Source organism: Hirundo rustica, chromosome 22 (genome assembly GCF_015227805.2).
Source record: "Hirundo rustica isolate bHirRus1 chromosome 22, bHirRus1.pri.v3, whole genome shotgun sequence".
Lineage (NCBI taxonomy): Eukaryota > Metazoa > Chordata > Aves > Passeriformes > Hirundinidae > Hirundo > Hirundo rustica.
Genome location: NC_053471.1, coordinates 6,685,739 through 6,709,874, shown reverse-complemented (window position 1 = coordinate 6,709,874; position 24,136 = coordinate 6,685,739). Strand labels below are relative to the sequence as shown.

At 52.2% G+C, this 24,136-nt stretch overlaps 2 protein-coding genes across 2 annotated transcripts in view; both read left to right on the top strand.

The window, feature by feature from the left end:
• Positions 1-1,714: 1,714 nt before the first annotated feature.
• ENO1 (enolase 1) lies at positions 1,715-14,044 on the top strand. Its single transcript, XM_040084748.2, has 12 exons — positions 1,715-1,833; positions 5,179-5,272; positions 6,547-6,642; positions 8,805-8,863; positions 9,492-9,561; positions 9,741-9,874; positions 10,012-10,234; positions 11,733-11,930; positions 12,169-12,370; positions 12,545-12,653; positions 13,054-13,112; positions 13,579-14,044. The coding sequence occupies exons 2-12, from the start codon at positions 5,188-5,190 to the stop codon at positions 13,646-13,648; spliced, it is 1,305 nt and encodes a 434-aa protein (XP_039940682.1). The 5' UTR covers positions 1,715-1,833; positions 5,179-5,187; the 3' UTR covers positions 13,649-14,044.
• A 9,704-nt stretch (positions 14,045-23,748) lies between these two features.
• RERE (arginine-glutamic acid dipeptide repeats) overlaps positions 23,749-24,136 on the top strand; it is a 172,269-nt gene continuing 171,881 nt past the window's right edge. The window contains exon 1 of the mRNA XM_040084804.2: positions 23,749-23,831. The gene's annotated coding sequence lies outside the window, so the exon portion shown is untranslated. The remainder of the gene's footprint in view (positions 23,832-24,136) is intronic.

Here is a 24,136-nt window from a genome sequence, read left to right as displayed (position 1 = left end):
TGTTTTTACAGGGAATGTTCCCCTCTCATGCCCTCACACCGGGAAGAGTTAGGCTGCAGGATAAGCCAGTGCTGCCAAGGACTCAGCCATAAGAGGCACAATGCACAGTTTTGGGGAGGGCTGGCATTGCAAAGGATTATCTACCTGTGACAGTATAATTCCAAGGGCTTTTCCTGCCCAATGGTGCCTTATCTGGGCACAACCCGGCTGCATTCTGACCTGGTTCGTGGCTGTGCAGCCACAGGGATGTGCGGGGAGAGCACAAACCCCACCACAGTGGGGACACAGGGCACTGTCACAAAGCAGCCTGGCTGGCACAGCGCTTCTCCCTGCTGTCCCGGCCTGGGGCTCACAGGGCATCCGAGGGCACTGTGGAATGCCTCGGGAAGCTCAGTCCAGCAGACTTCCTTTGCTCTTTATTAGACTTTAAGCTTGCCCCAAGGGGATGTTCTCAGGAAGGAGAGAAAAATGTGCCCAGAAGGTACATCAGGCACAGGCTGGCAGGGCGAGGCAGGGCTGGGGGAGCACAAACTTCACTGATCTGTGAGCAATAAAACGGCTTTGTTGGTGCAGCCGGGGTGAACTGGGCACTGCCACATCCTCACAGATTGAACACAGAATGCTTTGGGTTGGTGGGACATTAAAGCTCAACCCGTCCCACCCCTGCCACGGGCAGGGACACTTTCCACTGTGCCGGGTGCACATCCCAGCACCCAGAACACTTGGAAAAGTTCGTGTTCCTGCTGGCACACTGCTATGAGGGGTCACAGCCCATCACTTTAGTGTTAGTGCTCCTTCTGCCCCCAGGAAGTGTGATAGTTATTCACGTCAAAATCAGAGTGAATATTTATTGTGTTTGTAATTAACCTTTCCGTGAACTATTACAAACACACCCACATTCCAGCCTTCCTCTTTCCAGGTTTACTCGTTATTCCCACACCCTCTCAGTCTCCCCGGCCCACCCAGGCCTAGCTCCCGCAGCCTCTCCTCATCACGGAGATGCTCCAGACCCCAGCTTTGTGGCCTCCCCGGACCCTCTCCAGTAGCTCCTTGTTTTTCTTGTACTGAAGAGCCCAGAACTGGACACAGCATCCAGATGGACACAATTGTGAGGAAAGGCTGAGGGAACTGGGATTGTTCTCCCTGGAGAGGAGCTCTGGGGCGGCCTCATTGTGGCCTTCCTGTGCCTGAAGGGAATTTAGAGGAGAGATGGCGAGAGACTGCTTACAAGGGCAAGTAGTGACAGGACAAGGGGGAATGGTTCAGACTGACGGAGGGCAGGTTTGGATGGGAGATTAGGAAGAAATTCTCTGTGAGGTTGGTGAGGCTCTGGCACAGGGTGTCCAGGGAGCTTTGGATGGAGGGTAACTCTGCAAGCGTCCGAGCCCAGGATGGAGGGCGCTTGGAGCGAGCTGGGACAGTAGGAGTGTGGCTGCCCAGGGCCGGGTTTTGGAGCCGGCTGCTGTCCCGTGTCCCTCCCGAGCCAGGCCGTTCCCGCCCGCCATGCGGCTCCCCCCGCGCTCCGCTCCACATGGTCTCGCCCGCTCCCCCTCGCCCGCCTGGGCCGCACCGGCCCCGCCCCCTCGGCGGGGATTTTCCACGAGGCCGCGGCCCGGCCGCACGTAGCGCACGCACGCGAGCCCGCCGCTGGCGCGAGGCGGTCGCAGCCAATCGAAGCGCGGCGAGGGGCGGCGCGGACCAATGCGCGCGGCCGGGGGGTGGGCCCTGCGCGCGAGGGCGGCTATAGCCGGGCGGCCGCCGGGCGGTTGGGTCTCAGTCAGAGCCGGGGCGGCGACAGCGGTGCGGTTGCGGAGCGGGGCTGCCGGCACAGCGGTGAGTGCGGAGGCCGTAGCGCCTCTCGCTCAGTCCCCCGCGGGCCGAGGGGCCGCGGCTTCCCTTCTCCGGGTAGCAGCCGCGGAGCCTCGGCCGTCCCCGTGGCTAAGGGCCGGGCCGAGGCTCGGTGGTCCCCGGGGGGTGCAGGCCGCTGTGTGTTCCCGCGGCACCGGCGGGGAAGGGAGGGCCTGCGGCGGCCTAAATCCCGGCAATGTGCAGGGGTGCGGATTTAAAACGGGAGGGTATGGGGGTCAGGGTGGGGCCAGAATCAGGGGAATATGATGTGTCCAGGTAGGGCCAGAATCAGGGGAATATGATGGGTCAAGGCATCCTCAAAGACAGAGTTTAACCTCTCTCTTTTAATCATTAACAGTCGCTCTCGGATTTCGTGTGGTGATTTGGACCTTCCCCTCTTTAGTGGATGTTCTTCAGCTTCCCACCTCAAATATTTAACGTTTGCTGGTGCCCCATCCGTGCCCGTGGTCTCTTAGTGGGTAATTAAGCGCTGGTTATCCCCAGGCAGCGCTGGTGGGGAGAAGCACCTGGGCGTGCAGGTGTGGATAAAGAGGTGCCTGTTAACCATCGTGCCTCGTGCGGGGCTGCCGGAGAGGATCCTGGGCTCGCTCCTGCTCCGTTACTTGCCTGCTGAGTCACAGGGTAGGGCCACGGCCCTCGGAGCCTGGCAGGAAGTAGTGAAGTTTGTCATCCAAACCCACAGGCTGAGCCAACGCAGTTTCAGGCCTCCATCTTACTAAACACCGAGAGAGAAAGTGGTTAAACGTGTCTGTGAGTTGCTCCCTGCCAGGCATTCTTCAGAACCCGTAGGATCGTGTTGTAGAGGTGAATTAATACCCCGTGGAGTGCAAAGGAGCTGGGCTGGAATGTGCACATTTGTCCACTTTCTGGGAGTGCTTTGGCAGCGGAATTAATACGTTGGGATCTGATAGAGTGCGCTCAAAGGTCTCATCTTTTTTCGGAGCGCTGGTGGTATGAGAGTTAGGGTCATAAGGACCTTTAAGTGTCAAGAGAGGCTTCCACTGATAAATGTGGCAGGCCTGTAATAGGACACTCATTAGGGCAGTTATTTCCATGGCTAAACTTTAGCGTTGCTTTTTAAATCTCCATTCAGATGCTGGCAGCACTCAGCCTTAACCCTGTATTGATTTTAAAGAAGTGTGGCTGCACAGTAGCTCACAAAAACAGGTTTTGGTGGTAGGGTTGGCTATAAAAACCAAAAATATTTGGAAATAAATTTTTAATTGGCATAATCTCCAGTTGAGAGTGCTGCATTCCCTGTGCAGGGCATGGGGTCAGATGAGGAATGGGTGGTGATTTCTTTGACTTGAGCTGGCAGGGGGCTGTTACTTACCCTTGGGGTAGGTACTCCTGGGCAGGCCAGGCGAGCTGGAGTGTGTGCCTTCCCCCTGAAGGGAGACAGTGACCTTGTCAGCAGCTTATGATGCAAAAAAAGGTTTAAGGCGGTGTGCTCGTTAAATACCACCGGGGTATTTGCGTGTTTGGCAGAGGACAAAGGTCTGAGCAGACAGTGCTGCTGTGACCTCTACTCCCTTCAGTCAGCATTTCCATGGTTAAACCTGGGCACAGGCTGACCCTTGTGTTCTAGATGAGTTGACTGAATTGATTGAGGCAGAATGCATCATGGTGAGCTAAACAGCATCAGTTTTACCCTACAGCTCAAAGGGAAAAGTGTTTCTTGAATATAGATATGGAGAGTTTGCAAAAGGAGCATCAGGAATTTCTGGGGTGATGCAATGCTGTGAAATGCCTCTTCCTGCCAAAGAGGGAGGCACCTGTGGTCCTTTGTCAGGGATGCTGGAGTAATGTCTGACCTGGCAGACATTCCCGGTGGAAGCTCTTGCCGTGTGTATTCCTGAAGTGCCTGCTTCGTGAAGGTCAGCAAACGGCTCTCACTGCAGTGAGAGTTCCTGGGAGCTGGCCATGCTTTCAAAGGATGAGGCACCTCAAGTTTTGTGGCAAAGCCAAGGTTCTGAAAATGAAAGTAAGGTCTAGCAGGTGCCAGCCTGATAAACTCTGGAAGCCCTTTTTAGATAAGTAGGCATTCTTCCTATTAGCCTTTACTCAGTGCATCTGCAGAGAGCTGAGTGTGGGTGGGACTGATAAGCAGAGAGTTGCAGGGATTTATTTCTAGCTTGTGTGTTCACTGGTTGAAGCTAAGTAGTGGCAGCATGAAGGTCAGCTCGAAGAAGTTGTCTTGTTTCATATTTTAGTCATCTCATGTGTCAGTGTGGGGGTCTGTCTGAAATCTTAGACAGCATGCAGGGGCAGGACAGCTGGAAGGGACACTTGAAAGCCAAGGGGGGAAAGCAAAGGCTGCCTGTGCCTTTGACCTGGGGAGGGCTGAGTTTGCTGTGGGGGAGGATCCAGTGCGTGCAGCTACCCCCTCACAGACTGTGAACCAGCAGCAGTGTTTTCTAAGGTCATGTTTTTTTAACGTTGCAGTAACTGTGGAAGGATTCATGACCATTTCTGTAAACAGGGTTGCCACCCACATTGGCTTGCCAATAGAACAGCTTCCAGATAGTTCTTCTGAAGATGAGCTTTCCTCAGTGCAGATGGGCTGGATTTGGTGCCAGTCTATGGCTTACAGGCATATGTATGACTTGGGTTTTTAAAATGTGGCTGGGCTTATGTAAGAATTCCCTTACTGCAGTTTTCTGAGGTGGATAAATGCGAGAAGGGAGAAAGGAAGTATTCATAAGATTGGGGGGATTTTTATTCCTTTTAAGATAAAAAAGTTAAGAGGAAAAACTATTCCTGTAAATGCTCAACAGGGTGTAACTATTAATGCAAGCTTTTAGTGAGAGCTGTGACTGCTGCTCTTCCGTCATTGGTTCCGTTTGGCTCTGAGCAGCTGCTGTGCATACTAAGAGCACTCTGTGTGTGCTGAGAGCTACTGCACTCTGGTCTCTTACCAAAGAGAACTCCTAACTGATAGCAGAAAGTTGCTGTTTTAGGATCTCTTGTCTGCTCTGACGTGGTGAGGTGACATTCCTTTAGATTTGTCATCTGCTCCTGCTGTTCTGTCTTGGGTCTGATGATACTGCAGTCAAGTCATTTGGAAATATCAGAAGATTGTCCTTTGCACATAAGGAAGTGATTTTTTTTTTTTATAACAGAGGTCATGGGACTGGAGGAGCTTGCCCAGAGAAGCTGTGGCTGCCTCATCCCTGAGAATGTTCCAGGCCAGGCTGGATGAGGCTTGTCCAGCAGCCTGGTCTGGTGGCAGGGTTTGGGATGGGTTGAGCTTTATGGTCCCTTCCAGCCCAAACCATTCAATGAGTAATTCTAAGCTCCTCTTTTCAGGTACTAAAGATGTCTATTACCAAGATCCATGCCCGTGAAATCTTTGACTCCCGTGGGAATCCCACTGTTGAGGTAGACCTCTACACCAACAAAGGTGAGTCCTCAGCTGCAGCTGTTCATCCCTGGCTTAGATCCCATAGAACTCGAGGCAGTCAGAAGTACACAACCTGTGCTGACTTTTTCCTCCACACACAAAACTTGTTGGAACTTGCTGTGAGACTTGCAGGAAAAGCCTCTGCCTCGTTCTGTTGGATGAGTTTGCTGAGCTCGAGTCCCTGGCCTGGGCAATGCGGGGTTTTTTGCTGCTTCTTACAACCTAAACTGTGTGAGAGCTGTTCCAAGCCTGCCCTCCTTCCCTTGGCCCAGCATAAACTGTGATAGCACCTGGAATTTCTGAGTTAGGGCCACTGTTCCTGTCCTTGAGCAGCTGCTAATGGCCCTGGTTGTCAGTGCTCCCCACACTCTGTATGAGTACACTTGAAGTTTAATTCTTAATTTGTCTCCACTGGTTTTCTGTAATGCCACAGTTTTCTGCTGCACAGCTGAATTTTGGGTAATGATTTCTTCTCTGCCCAAGTACTTGGGCATGAGTAAAGAACTTGTCTAATTGGGCTTTCACATGTAACATCTTATATTTTTAATTGTTGTAGGACTTTCCCTTGGTCTGTTAGTCGTTCATCCCACATCTGATAGGATCTGACAAAAGCATTGTGCAAACTCATACCAGTGTGGTTTGGTGCAATGAGCAAACACAATGGCTGTAATACACTGACTAAAGAGCTGATCTTTCTGCCTCAAAAGATTAATGCAGTCATTTAATGAGACTGCCCCCACTAAGCTCGTTGATTTAGTGGGATAAGGGAAAGACTGGCAGCTGAAGTTGGCATCTTGAACCTCAGGCAGAAATGTGCGGATTTGCTCCAAGTTCAGCATCCTTGGCTGAAGGAATGGGCTGTCTGGGTGGCTCTGCTGTTGCCAGAGGATCTCAGAACTCCTGTTAACAAAATAGGTCTCCTAAATGTCCCTCTTACGCCATGTCCTAGAAGAATTTAAGGGCTTGCCTTTCCTGAACTCAAAAGCAGATCCAGTGGATGAAGCTATCTTTTTGGACGGGGAATGGATGCCTTCCTTAACTCTTGAAATGCACAGTGGAAGAGGAGAAATCAGTTTGCTGTTGATCAGTGTGAGGGAGGTGCTGATAAATTGGTGATGCTGTAAATGAGCAGAGAGCCCTCGTAGGATCACTGTATGTGAGCAGAGGTGTGGTTTAGAGAGTCCTTCTCCCAGCTCCAGGGCTGTGTGGCAGGCTGGGATGGTGTTTTGTGGGTTTGAGTGTGCCAAGGTGTTTTCTCTTCCTGTTGTGAACAGGTCTGTTCAGAGCTGCTGTTCCCAGCGGTGCCTCAACTGGAATCTATGAGGCTCTGGAGCTTCGTGACAATGACAAGACACGCTACATGGGCAAAGGTAAATCTGGGGCTGTCACTGTGTGTGCTGGGCTCCTGTCCCACGGTGTGTTCTGCACAGGGCCTGGCAGCTGAGCAGATGGGGTGACAGCAGCGTCCGTCGGGCGTGGGCTGTGAGCTGGGGCAGAGGTTCCTGCGGTGCTTTCCCGGGCACAGCCTGGAGGGTGACTCTGCCTCCAGCAGTGCAGCTGTGCCTGGTGCTGCAGGGCAGGGCACCTGCACAGGTGGGTGTGCACGCCCAGCCAGGTGACCATGTCTGCTACAGTGTGTCCAGGTGTACTTTGTTACCCTGCTCCTCTTGCACGGTGTTGGTGTGTGGCACAGCACTTCACCAGTGTTGTAATCTAAACCTCCAGCTCCAAAAGCCTTGGTCATCCTGCAGTTAGTCACAAGGTCTTTTCATAGCCCCCATTTTCCCAGAGCCCTTAAATCTCTCAGCTCTGACACTGTAGACTCCTTAGATCCCAGCATGTTAAATCCTGAACCTGGTGTTTTATGCCAGCTGCTGTCCATGGCGAATGTGCAGCTCTGCACTGGTAGTCCTGGAAGGTGCCTCTGTTTCAGACCCCACAACCGCTACATCACTCTGGTTTTTTGTCTGCCATTACAGGCAGCCAGGATAATTAACTTTGTGTTAGTGGTGTAATATTTTACTCGTCTGGGGACTGGTTGTGTATTCTGAAAAGAAGCTAAACCCAGCAGTCACCAGGCTGGCTTGAGAGCAAATATGGGTGAGAATGAATAGCTGCAAACAAAATGTCATTGCCTAATAAACATCCCAGTAGTAATTCTTGTGATTATTCTGAGAGCCTGGACAGTCAGGGCTCCTTCTTGCTGCTCTAAAAGCATTGGGGATGCCTTTGAAGTGTAAGCAATCATCTTGACTTTTGGCTGGAAGAGAGAATTATTTTCAAAATTTACTGCCAGTCAGGTGAAAAGAAGCTGAAATATTTTTTTGCCTATTAAGAAAGAGCAATTAAAGTGGAGAGCTACTGAACTGAACTTGGAGAGCCTTGTCATAGAAGATTCATGGCTGTTAATACCTTAACAGAGAATAAATGCCTGGATGACTGAATGTCCCAAAAACCTGAGGCTCTTTGGCTGTTTACCCAGGGCACTTTTTCTTGCAAAGAGTAAATGTGTATTTACCTCACTGTGCTCAATGTGTGTGCTTAGACCTGTTAAATCTGATGCAATGGGCAGTTCTTAATGGCATTTAATTAGACTGTAGTTAACAGGCTGTAGCTGAAGGGCTTTGTCAGCTGGGAAATAACGCGAGTTATGGAAAAATAATCATCAAATGGGATGAGTTGCAGATAGCTGGTAGGCCTTTTGTAATAGAGATCTGCAGACTTAGACCATTTGAAAAAGCAATTAATATTGTTTAGGATGCAGTCAGTTAGCATTCATCATTCTGAAGCTTAGATTTTTGGAAGTCTTTAAGCACTGGACAGTAAATAAGATGATGCTATGGCAGTGTTACAGAATAGTGCCAGGTAGTGAAGTGCCTGAGCTGCTGTGTGTGTAACTTCTGGGGAAACCTTTTCCCTCCCCTTACTCCTGGATTCTGTGAGCTGATAGGAGAGCCCATCCTAAAACCTCTAAATCCTGTTGTTTGGGCCTGCAGTGATGGCAGAGTTACAGAGACCTGGGTGGAAAGCCCAAACAGAGCCTTGCACAGCTTCCTCTGCTCTTTGAGCCTTTTGCCTGCAGTCCATTGCTCAGTACCACGCTCCTGCTGTCTGTTTGTGTCCTCTCCTGCGTTCCTGTGGGGCTGGCTGTGAGTCTTCACCTGTGCCTTGACTCTGGTTTCGCTTCTGTCAGGTGTCTCCAGAGCTGTAAAATATGTAAACGAGTTCCTGGCCACAGCACTGTGCACACAGGTAATGGATGTGCTCCCAGTGCAGCCCTGGCACCGGATGAGTCTCTCCTGGCATGGCCTGGCAGACTAACCTGGCATTCCTGGACAGTTCCTAGCCAATGCACCCCTCATGCGCCTCCCAGTCCAGCCAGGGGCCTCTCAGTGTTCACAGCTGGCCACGAGCTCGGCTTGGGCTGGGGCTGGGCTGGCATGAGGTGGTTTTCCGGATGTCCCTGAGATCCCCTACTAATCCCTGCATAACCTGTGTGTTGACCAGTGTCTGATTTGCTTGTTCCTTCCAGGTGTCTCAAAAGCTGTTGAGCACGTCAATAAAACGATTGCACCTGCACTGATTAGCAAGGTAGGAGCAATCTGTCTTCTCTTAACATCTCCTACAGCCAGGCAGTGTCCAAACCATCCTCTGGTGGTGTGTGACCTGGGGAGTGTCAGCCTTTGTGTTGGGGTGCATGTGAACAAACTGACTATGGCAATGGTTTCACTTAATTTACTTAATGAGTGCAAATCTAACACGTAATGAGACATTCTCCTGCAGCCTGGTGTTGTAGTGTGCACAGACACTTCAGCCCCTGGGAGCTGCAGTGGTGCAGCCAGGATGCAAGCTGATTTATGTTTCAGAGAGGGGCTGGGTTTTATCCAAGCAGGGTAATTTGGAAGGGAATCTGAGGGGATCTAGAGACCTCTGCTTGAGTGAGATTCCTTTGAGCTTTGTGGGCACTAAGCCCTGCCTACAAAGGCTGGGGCAGAACTGAGTGACAATTGGTAAAGTGATGACAAATCGAGTTCAGCTGTCAGCCTTGGGCTGCTGCAAGTGCCCAGAGGCTGCTGCTGTGTGATAATGACAGGAATTGAGCTGCTCAGCTCTTGGTAGCTGCCCTTGAGCGAGTGTTGGGGTCAGTGCAGTGGTGGGGAGGTGAGGGTTTGTGGACCTGTGCTTGGTGTCAGTCAATGTTTTGGTTGCTTCTCTGCAGAATGTGAACGTTGTGGAGCAAGAGAAGATTGACAAGCTGATGCTGGAAATGGATGGGACAGAGAACAAATGTGAGTGGGTTTGTGTTGCAGTGAGGGGTGAAAAGATGGAGATGGGTCAATATAATTCCATTTACCAGAACCAACAGCCAGTGTTGGCCTTGTGCTGTGCACTGCCATAGTTCAAACCATGGGCTAGTGTTGCTCTCCTTTTTTAAAGACACATCTCTAAACAATTTCTTGCATTTCAGCCAAATTCGGTGCTAATGCCATCCTGGGTGTGTCTCTGGCTGTGTGCAAAGCTGGTGCTGCTGAGAAGGGTGTCCCCCTGTACCGTCACATCGCTGACCTTGCTGGAAACCCAGAAGTCATTCTCCCAGTTCCCGTAAGTGCCTAGGTGGGGCGGGCCAAGGCCTGGCTTTGACTTCAGCCTGGTGCTCTTGGCTCAAGCTCTAGACAATGAGGATGTGACTGTGAGGGCTGTTGCCACCTTCCAACCTGGCTTTTCCTGGTTCCTCCAAGGCTTTCAACGTGATCAACGGGGGCTCCCACGCTGGCAACAAGCTGGCCATGCAGGAGTTCATGATCCTGCCCGTGGGGGCAGAGAGCTTCAAGGATGCCATGCGTGTCGGGGCAGAGGTCTACCACAACCTCAAGAACGTCATCAAGGAGAAGTACGGCAAGGATGCCACCAATGTGGGGGACGAGGGTGGCTTTGCCCCCAACATCCTGGAAAACAAAGAGGGTAAGAATGGGCCAGGTGTGGGAGGAGATGGCGCTGATAGCCTGCCCAATATCAGTGACAGGCAGGATCAGTGGGATCAAAGGGGTGGAACTTCCTGCTGTGTCTTTGCTCTGTTTCTTACCCTGACAGGCATCCTAAGATGCTCTGCTGATGTGGTCAGGTGTTGGACATCAGCTTATGCAGTTTGACAGGATGGTTTTTACTTCAGTGCCTCATTACTCTCATTCCTGTAGCAGCTGAAGGGAATCTTGTGCCCTTCCAGTTGAAAAGTGATGGGGGAACATCTGTGCACTGCAGGTGTCCCAGAAGTCAACAGCTAGAGATCAGTGGAGTTGTTTTTCTGCAGACAAAGAGGGAAAACAGTTTGTGCTCTGCCTGGTCATGTGTGGGAGGGCACGAAGGCTTGCCTGGGAAGCTGAGGCAGCTGCTGCTTCCATGGCCAAACAGTTCTGCTCAGGAACCTGTGGGAGAGGCAATTTTTTTTGTGGGAAGCAAAATATCTGTTCCTACAAAAACTATTAGAGGAGCTTTCTCTGCCTGTCCAGAGATGGAGCTGCTGACAAGGCAGTAGAACACAAGCTCAGCTCAGTTGCTTTTTACTTTACAGCTGTTTGTTTTGTTACTGTGGAGGGGATTGGTGAGCTGCAGTGCCTCTTTTGAAGGTACTGAGACAGCGCCAGCAGTTGTGTCATTTGAGTCCCAGTGTCACAGGCAGCTTTGCTGGGTCTGTACCCTTGCGGACATCAGTGAAGGCGACCTTGAATGACAACTACATTCCAAGGATTTTTTGTTGCTGGCTGCAGCTGCTTTTGCAGTTTGTGCTACATTAGCATCTTACAAAACACAACCAAACCCACACAAAAAGAGCCCAAACAAAAAACCTCCCCAACAACAAGAGAAAACACTTGATCTGAGCTTCCTGCTGCAAACAGCCTGGCTGGTCCCAGCTGCTCCCCTGCAGCTCAGGAGTGGTGGGGACTCTGCCAAACACTAACACAGTGGGCAGTATCCAGAGACTTATGCTGAGTGGTTCTGTCCCCTCTAGTGTGGGTAAATGCACGTGGAGAGGAGGTAAATGCCAAGAGAGGTTTCCTGTGCAGAGACAGGCTCTGTCTCCTTGCTGCCAGGGTTTGGATGCTCACCACTTCCATGGTCAACACCTGCTCTGGAGCTAAAAGGGATTAGAGTGCAGGCACAGCTTCCTGCCCACATGCATAAAGTTGAAAGAGGATGTTAAATCTGGTATTAAGCTTTCTGGGCTGACATGCAGTCCTGCCTGAAGAGATTAGGAATCCCATAATGGTGTCTCAAGGGTATTACAAGCTAAAAGCAGTATTAGAGTAATATCTTGTTCCAGTCAGTTCAGAAGTGGGAGAATGTAAGAACCTTTTCCTTTGGGCTTTCTGAAGGGCCGAGGGAGGTGGTTTGCCAGGCGAGTGTGCTGCTGTCTGGGGCTGGGGGGCTGGCAGGCACTCAGGAGCCCCTGTCTGTGTTGCAGCTCTGGAGCTGCTGAAGACGGCCATCGCCAAGGCTGGCTACACTGACAAGGTGGTCATTGGCATGGACGTGGCTGCCTCGGAGTTCTACCGCGACGGCAAGTACGACCTGGACTTCAAATCCCCTGATGATCCCAGCAGATACATCTCCCCAGACCAGCTGGCTGACTTGTACAAGGGCTTTGTCAAGAACTACCCTGGTAAGCCACTCATCAGCGATAAGCACGGTGGCAGTGGTGAATGGAGGTTGATTGCTGGAGGAGGGAGTTGGGGTGCAGCCCCTCTTACAGGAGAGATTGAGAGCTCCAGACTCAGCCTCTCGGGGTCTCGGGACTGTTCTGGGGAGTGGGTAGCACTTGTCTGCAGCACTTTGGTGCCACTCATCCAAACAAGACCTTTGTGCTGGCGTTGTCCTAAAGCTGCTGTGTCCCTCCGCAGTGGTGTCCATTGAGGACCCCTTTGACCAGGATGACTGGAATGCTTGGAAGAAGTTCACTGGCAGTGCCAACATCCAGGTGGTTGGTGACGATCTGACTGTGACCAACCCAAAGAGAATTGCCAAGGCTGTGGAGGAGAAGGCCTGCAACTGCCTCCTCCTCAAGGTCAACCAGATCGGCTCCGTGACAGAGTCCCTGCAGGCGTAAGTTCTGTCCTCTGGGCCAGGCCAGGGTGGGGCTGGTTTTAACTGGGGGAGGTGAGCATGCAGAGCAGATCTAGGGGAACAGAAATCTGAGGGGGTATCTGTGAAGCGAGAACAAGCACAGGCTGTTGGGCACAGGGCATGGTGTGAGCTGCTTCTCTCCATCTCTTGCAGCTGCAAGCTGGCCCAGTCCAATGGCTGGGGTGTAATGGTGAGCCACCGCTCTGGAGAGACAGAAGACACCTTCATTGCTGACCTGGTAGTGGGTCTCTGCACTGGCCAGGTTGGTATCTGCAGCTGCTGCAGTTTGGCTTTTGGCTTCATGGGGTATTTGGTGGTGAAGTCAAAGCCATGGTGTGCACTGCCTCCAGGAGTGCAGATTTGCTGTGTCTGTTTACAGGGAACTGATTTGTTAATAGAGTGTGACAAGGGAACACCTTATCTTGTGCAAACTCACCTTTAACCAGCAATGTCAAAGGTCTTAACTTGGTGGCTGTACTGGGGTTTCCTGGTGCTGCAGCTGATAGCAAATGAAAAACCTCTATTGCTCCCAAGGCCTGTTGTTTGCATGTGTAGATATTGAGCCTGATGCCCACGCAGAGCTTGTGATGATGCTTGTTACTCTGAACAAGCTTTGTGTTGGCACTTGGAGTTCTTCACTAACTCTGTGATTTCCCTCTCAGATCAAAACTGGTGCCCCGTGCCGATCCGAGCGTCTGGCCAAGTACAACCAGCTGCTGAGGTGAGCCTGGGACTGGGAAAGGGCATTTATTCTGCTGCTGCTTGGGGCCACAGCGTGGGCTTTGCCTCTCACAAACACCTGCGGGACAGGCCCTGGCAGAGGTGCTTGTGGGTGCAGGTGGCTGTAGGCTGAGGAGGAGCTGGGTGGGTGAGGATGCGCACGGAGCATCCTGTGCTGCTGGGCTGAGACAGTGCCCTCTGTGCACGAGGCACTTCCCTTGGCAAGCATCTCAAACATCTGGGTCGAGCTGTGTCAGACGTGTGGCACTGCAGGGGCTTGGTGGGACCTGCCTTGGCCCTGTAGGACCTCCAGGGCCAGGTGTGCCAGGTGTCCAGTGCCACGTGGACCAGGTGTGCCAGGTGTCCAGTGCCACGTGGACCAGGTGCTCGGTGTGAGGCCCGTGGCTGTGCTAGTGCAGGGGCTCTCTGCTGGCTGCTGACTCCCCGTGCTCTCTGTCCTTCATCAGAATTGAGGAGGAGCTCGGCAGCAAGGCTCGCTTTGCTGGGAGGAACTTCAGGAACCCTCGTGTCAACTAAGTGTGGAAGAGTCCCCCCTGTTCTGGTCAGCACTAGTCATTGACTTAGATCACAATTTACCTGTACTAGAAAGATAAGGGCAGCTGAAGGAGAAGACCAGTCTGCAGGTCCTCTTCTCCCCTAGATGATCCCTTCACCCAGTGTTTTCAGCAACTCTGGTCTGTTAATTGTAATGCTCTGCTGCTTCTGTAGAACAATCCCTGGGGGTGTTCTGTGTATTTAACACCCTCAGGGGTTATGACATTGTGATTCTGGGCATAAACACTTTAGTTCCCTCCTCTGCCTGTCTGATCTTCAATGTTTGGGGCTGTGCGATTTGCAGTGCAGGAAGAGGTACCTGCAGACAGAGACAGTAGTGTTTTTACATGTGATAAATAAAAGCATCAAACAACCCAACAGCGTCTGTGGCTTGGAGTTATTTGAAGGATCCTGGGGAGCAGGGATTCCCACATTCGCAGCGTGGAGTCATGGAATGATTTGGTTAGAAGGGGCCTTAAGGCTCATATTGCCCTTTTTCCCAGGGGTTTGGCAAGAGTTTTTGGGGTGTCTCTGCCCCCATGGTGCTTCTGTTACTGTTTTGGCTCTGTCACAAGGAGCAGAATTGTGACCTCAGTCCCTTCCCAGACAGGAAAAAACAAATCAAGACACAACTGCGCGAGAGGCTGTCTCAGGCGGTTCTTGGTGCTAATGGCTGTTTTTTCCCGGAATGGCAGATTTGTAAGAGAAGCGTTAATTTCCCGTCCTGTTAATGACCTGCGCCGCTGCCCTGGGGCTGGCTGTGCTCAGCACTGCCCCCCCGTGGCCGCGCCGGGCCTCGCGCCGCGTCCCCCGAATCCATTTTGTGTCTTTGACCGTTCAAACGCGGCGGGCGGCGATGTACAGCCAGCCGTGCCTTAAAGAATATCCTCACTTCGGCGGGGGAATAACAAGGAAACAGCCTTCCCTGGGCACCTGCCAAGGGTGTTTCCTTAGGAGATTTATCTCCTTTCTCAGGCTGCTCTTAAGAAGAGCTTTGCTATAAATACCAAATTTACCAGCCCTGGCTCAGCACCCGCCCGCGGCCTCCTCTCTCCCACATTTGTCCTTTCCTCAGGCCTTGCTCTGAGCTGGTTGCACTTCGTGGCACATTTGAAGCCCACTGCACTTTTCACACTTAGCTGATCTGTGAATTAGACCTGTTAAATGAATAAACCAGCTAATTACACACAAATCCTATCAAGGGATTTTTTTTTGATTTCCACCCCCCCCCCCCCCTCAAAGAGCCAGCTGCTAATATCTGCAGAGTGATTTAGGAGGCTTTTTTAGTAGAGCTGTGTTCAGGAGCACGAGTAGGGCTGTTCCTCACCTGGCACTTCAGTAAGTGAAGTCCAAATGCTCAACGCCCTAACCTGGGCCTCTCTTTCCACCTGGTGATTTTCTTTTAATAAGCATCAGAAAGCAAAAGGAGCTGGAAAATCAGGTCACTGGTTGCCATAGATCGACCAAAGCCCGAAGGGCAGTGAGGCTGTGGTGAAATGAGTGACATGAGCAGGGCCTGGCACCGGGGCTGCTGTGCTTGTGTGCAGCCACATTAATGTGGGGAAAACCAGGCTGGAATCTTAGCTCAGTCCCGGCTCTGACAAAAGCCCCTTCCACTTGTGCTGGTTAACGCTGCCGCTGGAGCCGGGCATGAATTCATTATCGCTCACACCTTGTCGGAGGAGGTGGAGAGAACAGTTACAGGTCAATTACCAGGTGTGTCCGTGCCTTAAAATAACCGGGAAATGGCAGGGTTGGAACATTGCTTGGGCTGCACAGCCCAAAGCTGGAGTCTGCTCTATTGAACCGCGTGTTCCTCCCCGCACCGTGACTCAACCCCGCCGTGTCAGGCGCTGTGCTCACCTGTCCCATCAAACCCCTTACGTAAAGCTTTCAAGTTCAATCTCAGAGAGTATTTGGGCCAGATCAGCAAGGTGCTTCCCGCTGCAGCGGATTCAGGCTCTCCCTAATGAGGCTGCAGCGTTGAAAGGAGTCACTTGCAAAGGAAGAAAAGAGCCCCGAGTGGGGAAGTGCTGGAGCGTGGGGCTGGGGTTTGTAGATAAGAATTTTAAGCGTGTTAGAGAAAAGTGAATGATTGGTAACGCTGTGTGTGTTTGGAGTGGGGGGAATAAGTGAATAGGGAACAAGATTTGATTGCTGAAAATCAAGAGCTGAACCTGCAGTGCTGGAGCGGGGGGAGCTGTGTCTGCTCCTTAATCAGGGCTCAGCTCCTGCTGCACAGCTCCTCACCTTTCTGTGCTGTCCCCACGGAGTTGGACTCGAAAGGCTGTGCTTTATAACAGAGAGCAAATGTGGCACAGCCAGTGGCTTTATTACTGCAATAATTTGCAGGGATGGCACTCCTTGGAGCAGAGGAGGCATCAGCTTAGCAAACACGAGCTGGGAGGCTGCTCTGAGAATAGCAGCCAGGCTTAGGAGCAGAGCTGTGCTGACTGATGGGCAGAGGGGAGAGGCAGGTGGTGCTCCTGGGAGCCGTTCAGGTAACAGGATTTATAATGGAGTCCTGCAGAGGAGCGCAGTGGGGAAGCTCTCCCGTTACCCCTGGCTCTGTTTCTAGGTGTGTAGGGGTGGCTTTTCTGCCCTTAGCCCAGCCTGCTGCTAGCAGTGATTTCCTCACGTTGGTTTTGAGGTCTCGTACAGGCCCTGGGCCGATGAGTTTGCTCTGGACAGGAAGGAATGTTGCCATCCCTCAGTGATCTTGAGAAACCAGATGATTCAAAGTTTGGCTTTGCTGCCAGATGTGAGCCTCTGGTGGGAGTGAGGACATCCCTGCTGACCTTCCCTCCCAGCAGCTGGGGCTGGGGCTGAGCTCTGCCAGGACCCCGGGGGTGGCTGTGCCACCGGGCCAGGGCTGAGCCAGCCCTGCCCGCCCCCAGCAGCTCCGGGGCTGTGGCCTCACGCTCCCTTTCACAGCAGCACTGAAGGAGCTGCCAGGCACCAGCTCAGACCCACCACTCCCTTGGGAAGCTTTTATTGCTGTTCATTTGTGTTGCAGGGTGAAATGATTTCCCTGCAGATAGGAGCTGTGGGTGGGTGTGAGAACGCAGGAACCTGGCTCCTCTGAGCACGGGGAACGTGGCCTCTCCCTGCTGGGTCACCAGGGTGGTGCTGGAGCTGCAGCTGGAGCTGTCCCATCCTGGCGAGACCAGGTCTGCTCCTTTCTGCAGGGAGAGAGACCCAGGGGGAACCAGGTGCGCTTTGAATGCACTTTGTGTCCATGGGCAGACACTGAGACTGGAAATGCAGGGTGTGGAGAAGGGGAACGAGGAGAAGAAGTAAAGCCAAACCAGCTGCAGACCTCAGTTCTGCTGGGAAAACCTGGAGGTAAAAAAAGAAGGGGAAGAAAACCCAGGGGGGAAAAAAAAAAAAAAATCCCAAAAAAACCCACAAGGAAGAGAACTGAGGAATGAAGGAAGAAAAGGGGTTGAATAAAGAACTCAGATGATAAAAATGACAGATAAAAATAAACTATGAGGAAGAAAATAATCACAAAGCCCAGATGACTTCCTTGTGCCACACTGAAGTGAGCGTGTGGTAAAATCTCGGGCCTGAAGCAGAGGCGCAGCTCTGTCTGGAAACACACACGTTGAATCACCCAGGTGCCAGTTACAGGAGAAAGGAGGAATTCGGGCTAATTCTGCAAAATGAAGCCCTTGGCCGAAGGCCAGGCAAGCCGACACCTCGCTGGCAGCGGTGTGTGTGGAGCAGCCGGGGCCAGCGCGGCTCAGTGTCCCCTGCTGATGGGGCTGGGGGTGCCTGTGGTGGGCACGGGGCGTAGAGTTCCCTTGGGAAACGAGCCGGGAAAGCGCCTGGGCGGGAGCAGTCCCAGGGCGGGACTCGTGCTCCCAAGGAAGGGCAGATGTTTCCAGGTCCGAGCCCCCGAACAGGAGGGGTGGATGGCTCCAGCAAGGCAGGCAGGTTTCTCTGGTACTGAACAAACCCTGAAATGCTCTTGCCCAGCTGGTCAGGGTGAGGGACGTTAAGAGCAAGGCTCTCCAGAGGACAGAGGCCCCACGGGGCAGCCGCAGGTTTGACTCCTGCTCAGCCCCTGCACGCACCCAGAGCTCGGCTCTCTTGTGTCATTTCCCTGCCGCTCACTTGTCTCACTGTCCCCAGCGGTGGGTGACACTTTCCAGGGCGCTGGGGAGGATTCCTCAGCCGGTTTTGTACCGTGCTTTGAAGATAACAAGTGCTGAGGGGGAAAAAGAGACGGTGCTTGAAATGGAAATGTTCCCATTCGGTGGCTCTGTTCTCTCTCCCTTCAGAAAAGTCCATTCAGAGGTGCCATCAAAGGCAGCAGTGTTGCAACAGCAGAGAAAGAGCAGCCACAAGAAGGAGGTGGGAGTCAGGCACCTCCTCCTGGAGGAGCAATTTGCAGTGGGAAGGACAAAAACGCGAATCCGAAATCAATCCATCTCTCCCCTGAATGCTTTGGTCATTTATAACAGCTCAAAGCGAAGCCGGTCACTTAGGACAAGAAGGGGAGCTTGTAAATCCATTTACTGCTTCCTGCACTGGAGGAGGAGTGGTGGATTTACCATGGGGATGCAGAAGGTGCCCGGCTGAGGTGTCCCATGGGGGCAGGAGAGGTTTGCAGAAAGCACCAGGCCAGAGCTCGGGGCTCCTCTTCCCTCCCCCGCACGTCAGATTCAGCTGGTTCTACATCTGCCCGTAACTGTGAGCACTCGGTCGATAATTGATTATGAGCAATCAATTGATATTAACTGTAAGGAATGTAGAAATGAGCCAGCTGTGCTTGTGGCTGACAGTGAATTCCCTTTAGCAAAGTCCAGGCGTTCAGAAGACATTGAAAATACCCACTCTGAGCTGTGTGAGATCCCCGCTGGATCTGCACAGGGCTCCTTGTCCTTGTGCATCTGCGGGGCATGGCCTGATGGAAAACGGCTTTGCTGCTGGAAAGGAGATGGAAAAGCCTCGAGATTTTGTGTGTGTGGCCACAGAGCTGGATTGTGTGAGTGAATGTGCATGAACTCAGAGTGCAGTGGCTGCTCAGACACGAGGCTGCGAGGCTTGAAAGTGAAAAGGTACCAAAAAGCACAACAAAAAATCACCCCAAATCCTCCGGTGCTTGGATCCCTTTCCCATCTCCCTGCTTCAAAGGGCTGCTGTCAGTTTGTGATGTTGGTACCATCCAGCAGCTGTTTGGGGTTGAAAGCAAGTTAGTTCTATTTCATTTGTTTAGCAGGTTTTATCTGGTATGTAAATCCCAGAATGGGTTCCTGTGCCTGTCCCTAGGTGTAAGCAGGATACAGAGCTGAGCATCAAGGGGTGATGCAATTAATCCCGCTCATGAGGAAAGACTCATTAGTCATTTGCAGCTTCAGCACCGGTGCCTTTCAAGGTGCACAAATCTCTCGTTAGACACGTTTCATGTTCTGCAGATGCCATTTTGTCCCCTCTCCACATGCACTGGAACATGCCCAAGTTTACAAAAATGAGAGGAGCGATTGTTAGGGCTGAAATTTTTTTGTTCCCTTTCAATGGGATTTTTTTTCCCTTTGCACGGCGCACATCCTGGGCTTTGATAAATGAGTCTCACCAGACACTGTGGTAAGCCAACCTCTGCTAATATTCATTATGCAGAACCCACTAGGAAATGGTCTGAGTCAGGGAAATTGAAAACCTTTAAAAGATAAAAAGGTTTTAAATTTTTTTTTTTTAATTTAATGAGGAAACGAATTTATAACATTTTACATTTCTGGGATGTTTTAAAATATTCAAAATATTAAACCCAGAAATTTCGTGGTTGTATGTGCTGTGTGTTAGGAACCTGAGAAGGTCACACAGGAAACAGAGCTTTTCCCCCCCAAATTCCTGGGGTATTTGGGAGGTGTGTGGGGACGTGGTTTGGTGGTGCCGGGTTAATGGTTGGGCTGGGTGATGTCACAAGGCTTTTCCACCTTAATGATTCCGTGACCCATGCGTTCAAAACTCCCTGGCAAAACAGAAGGGCTGAGCCAATGCAGAGAGAAGGCACTTTGAGACGGCAGGAAATGCCTTGGAAGGTGCCTGAGGATCTGCAGGGAGCCCCCGAGGTGGGGCTGGGTGTGAAGGAGTCCCAGGACTCCCTGATCTGGGTTCCATCCCATGGCAACCCCGAGGAGCTTCTCCCTCTCCCCGAGGCCCCGGGGGACAGCAGGAGAGGCTGTGCCATGGTCACCTGCCAGCTCAGCCTGTCCTGCTGGGAACTTGTTCCTCCAGCCCGGGAGAAGTTGCATCAGATCAGGGAATAGCACAGGGCTTTTCGCCGGACTGCTCCCTCCGCTGTGTGTGAATGTGCCCAGACTGATTTAAATCTCACTTCCATTACTCCTGCTTTCATTGCGACCCATACAGCCGCTTCTAGCCAGAGATCTCTGTGTCCAGGAGGAGCTCACACATATCCAGAGCACTGGCCTCCAAGTGGGATGAGCCTTCCAAAAAATTCTCAGGTAATATCTGTGGAAATGAGATTTTAAATTCCTGAGATTTCTACAGTAAACAAAACAAAGCAGAAAACCCCCTAAAGCAAACAGTTTTCAGCTAAAGGGCTGGTATTCAGATATGACAAAGGGAAAGAAAGAATATAATCCTTTTTTGTGAGTGGAGTTAGGTCATCTGTAAAAGCCTCTCAGAATATTATCTCCCGAGCTAATCGCTGTATTGACATTTGCCTGTTTCATTAGGGCTGAGTTTTTACTGCATTGCTGAGGTTACAACCTGACTCATCTGTCATGGTCAAGGACTGGTTTGTAATTTCATGACTGGAGAATTAAAAAAAAAAAAAAACCAAACAAAAAAACCAAAAAACAACCCACCACCAACCCTCTCCATTATTTTAACTAGTTGGGTTGAAATGGTGTCCACAAAATTCTCACTGTTGGTGTGTTTTGACCTCATAGCTCCTAGTTAGATTTTTTTTCTCGTAGATTTTTGTTTCAATCAGTTGGCAAAGTGTCAGTTATTAAAAAAAGAGCCAGGCTAAAACAGATTTGTAAAGAGATAATTTTAAAAAGTGAAATGCACCACAGAGACTGCCTCATGGAGACAAGGGTTAGCAAAGGGAGAGAGAACCACCCAGCAGAATTTTGCCACTGTTTGGTTTTGTTCCCCTGAAATGGAGGAGATGGAATGGCAGCAGGTGAAGGGTGGTGCAATTTTTCCGTGATGACAACAACAACAACGCAATAATAGCAATAATTTGAAGTTCCTTATGTTTTCTTGCCTCAGTGGATCTGGATGGTGCCCAGAAGAGCTGAACTCTGTGACTGCGAGCCCTGAAAGGACAAGGCAGGGCAAAACCCAGGGAGGGTGTGGGAGATGGGGAGCAGGAGCAGGATGGGAGCCAGGAGCAGAGCCAGAACACTCAGCAGAAACTCTGCTGCTCAGATCTTCACAAACATGCGGGGTAAGGACCAGGAATGTGAGGATTAACATTCTGTGTGGCACGCTGGAATTTAGGTGTCTCTGTGGATTTGCCCAATTAGGCTTTCTCTGTGTCAGCAGTTCCCACCTCCCGGCAGCGCTGGGACACAGAGGCACAGAACATCCAGAGAGTCACACTCTGCCTTGCCAGAGACCTGCAGGATCTCACAGGGACAATCTGCATGAACATCAGATATTTTACACATAGAACACAGAACGTGCCCACCCATATCACCAGCGACCTCTCTCCACGTGGATGTGAACCACGAAAACCTGCAGCGACCTCGCAGAGGAACAGAGGTCTCTCTCAGCAGCATTTGGGTGTTCCTTGATCTTCCTTGTGTTAACTAAACCCCGTGCCTTTAGCTGGGAGAACACTGTGGGACAAGCTCTGTGGTTTTGGTTATTACTGTCCACAGGGAGAGCTGCATCTTGCCAAAAAAAGAGACAACCCCAAAAAAGCAGCAGCTTCAATTGCTATTCCTGCAGCAATCCCTTGGCTATGAACCAAACTCATCACCAGGGCAGAGGGGAGGAAAGAGGAAGAGAAAGGGACAGAGGCTGCCGTGGAGAATTTCCCCATTGCAGAGAGAGTGACTGGGAAAAGCTGAAGGCAAACCTGCCTTTGTGGCAATTCATGGAGATTTTAATGCAGACATCCAGAGGCCAAGGAACATGAAATTGTAATTAGTGTAGAAAATAGGAGAGATGGAATCGGGCTCTATCAAGGACAGCCTAAGTGTAGCTCGGAGATGGCTGTGTCAGACACTGAACTGATGTGCATTTCCAGACCCTTATCTAAATTAGTTATTAGAACACAATCAGCTCTGTGTCTCACCCTCTGGTGGTAATGGCCCCGAAGTTATGCTGGGGATAAATTTGTCCTGTACGTTCAGGGCAGAGAACTGAATTCCTCTGATGTGCAGAGCTCAGATCTCCTTGTGTGTTCTCTTCTCTGCAATGAGAACAGTTCCCACTTCCCCCTGCTGAAGGCAATAACAGCCTCAAACTTATCTCTGCAGCACCACTGGAATCGACCACGGAGACAGTTTACAGAGACAGCAAACAGTTGGGGTTACACGAGTGTAATTGAGGGCAAAATCTGCCCTGACACACCCGAGTGCCTTTTCAGAAGGAAGATATAATTCCACATGAAAATGCTCAGATCCCCGGGAAGAATGTGTGACTTTCTTTACAGCCATGTGATTTATTTTGCTGGCCTGTGGAGGAGAGGTGAGGTTAATGTTAAATAACAAGTTTGCTCTATTTTCAGCTCCGGTACCTTCACGTTATCTTGTCTAAATATGTGATAGCTCAGAGATGAAGAAGCTTAAAAAAAATCTCCTAAGTGACCAAGTGTTTTATTAATTGCTACTCAGTAATTTGGAATTCTGCTGTTGTGTCAACTTCCTCGCTGCACAGAGCAGCAAGAAGCAGCATCAGCTGTTTATCCAGCAAAGCACTTATGCATAATCTGAATATCCAGTGCAGGGCCAGTAACAGCAGCTTAATGTGACTGATACAGAGCGTGAACCTTAGAGAGCTGATGGACTGGAGATTCTGACACAGCCAGAAAATTCTGCACCTCGCCTCCCACTGAAGACCCTTCAAACGCATTTACTCGAATGCTGATAACTGTTCACTAATCCATGAGAACGAGACAGCTCGGGGCAAACACCGCCCGTTGGACAGGTCCAGGACACATCGCCCTCACCGGGGCCGCTCTGCCCGGCACCAGCCTCGGGCACCGGCATCGCCCTCACCGGGGCTGCCCCGTCCCCGGCCGGCTGGAGCAGCCCGGGACAGCGGGCTGGGCTTCAGGGGCTCTCCAAGCCGAGCTATTCAGCCACTCCATCAATTTCCGCCTGCAGCTGCACCGGGGAAGGCTCGGGCCGGACCTCTGGAAGGTCGGTGTTGTCAGGATCTTTGGAAATTCAGAATTTCCTCACACGAGGGGTGGTCAGACACTGGCAGGGGCTGCCCAGGGAGGTTTGGAGTCTCCATCTCCGGACTCAGTGTCTGGGATGGGGACAAGGTGGGCACGGCTGGACTCGATGATCCCGGAGGTCTTTTCTAACCTCACCGGTGCTGCGATTCCACGGCCGGCGCCGGGGCGGGCACGGGCTGGGCGGAGCGGGGGACAAAGACACCTCAAAACAACAACGACACCCCCAGGGGCGCTCGGGACAGCGATCATGAACCCGGCCCGCAGAACCAGGGGAACAAATGGAGGAAGAAGGGAAGAAAGGGATGGGGGGCAAAGGGAAGCGCTGCCGGGGCCGATCCCGATCCCGCCCCTCCCTCACGCCGCCTTTGTGCCCGGCGCCGCCCCCGCCTCCCCTCGCGTTTAAATCCCCTCCATCCCGCGCTGCCATTGGCTGCCGGGTCACGCGGCGTGGCGCGGCGGCCAATGGCGCGCGGCGATACTGGCGGGGCGCGCGGCCGGCGGCGTTGCTGGGCGCCCGCGGTGCGTGCGTGCGCGAGGGCAGGGGCGGGCGGGGGCAGCGCGGGACCGGCCGCTGCTCCTCCTCCTCCTCCTCCTCCTCCTCCTCCTCCTCCGTCCCCTCCTTGTTCCCCGGGAAGATGCCCCTGGGCTGCCGCTGCTGAGGCACCGCGCGGGGTCCCCGCCGCTCGCTCCCCCCGCGCCGCCGCCGCCGCCGCCGCCGCTTTGTCCCGGCAGCGCCCCGGAGCCGCCGCGGATGGTGTAGAGCCCGCCGAGGTGGGTGGGCGGCGGGCGCGCCGCGGGGCCGCGGTGGCGGGGAGAGGCCGCGGCCGCCCCCGGGGAGCGCGGGGAGGGAGCGAGCTCCGCCGGGGCTGCGGGGATGCTCCCGCGGGGGCACGGAGCGCCTCGGCGGAGTTCTGCCTCTGTGTGTGTGTGTGTGTGTGTGTGTGTTTGGGGGTTATTTGTTTGCTTTATCTGCGTTTCTTTATTTATTTCGTTGTTTTACTGCTCGTCTTGTCGTGTCTGCCTGATGCTCCATAGGAATAATGTGCTCGGGAAAAGGCTTAACTTGTTAAGCACCC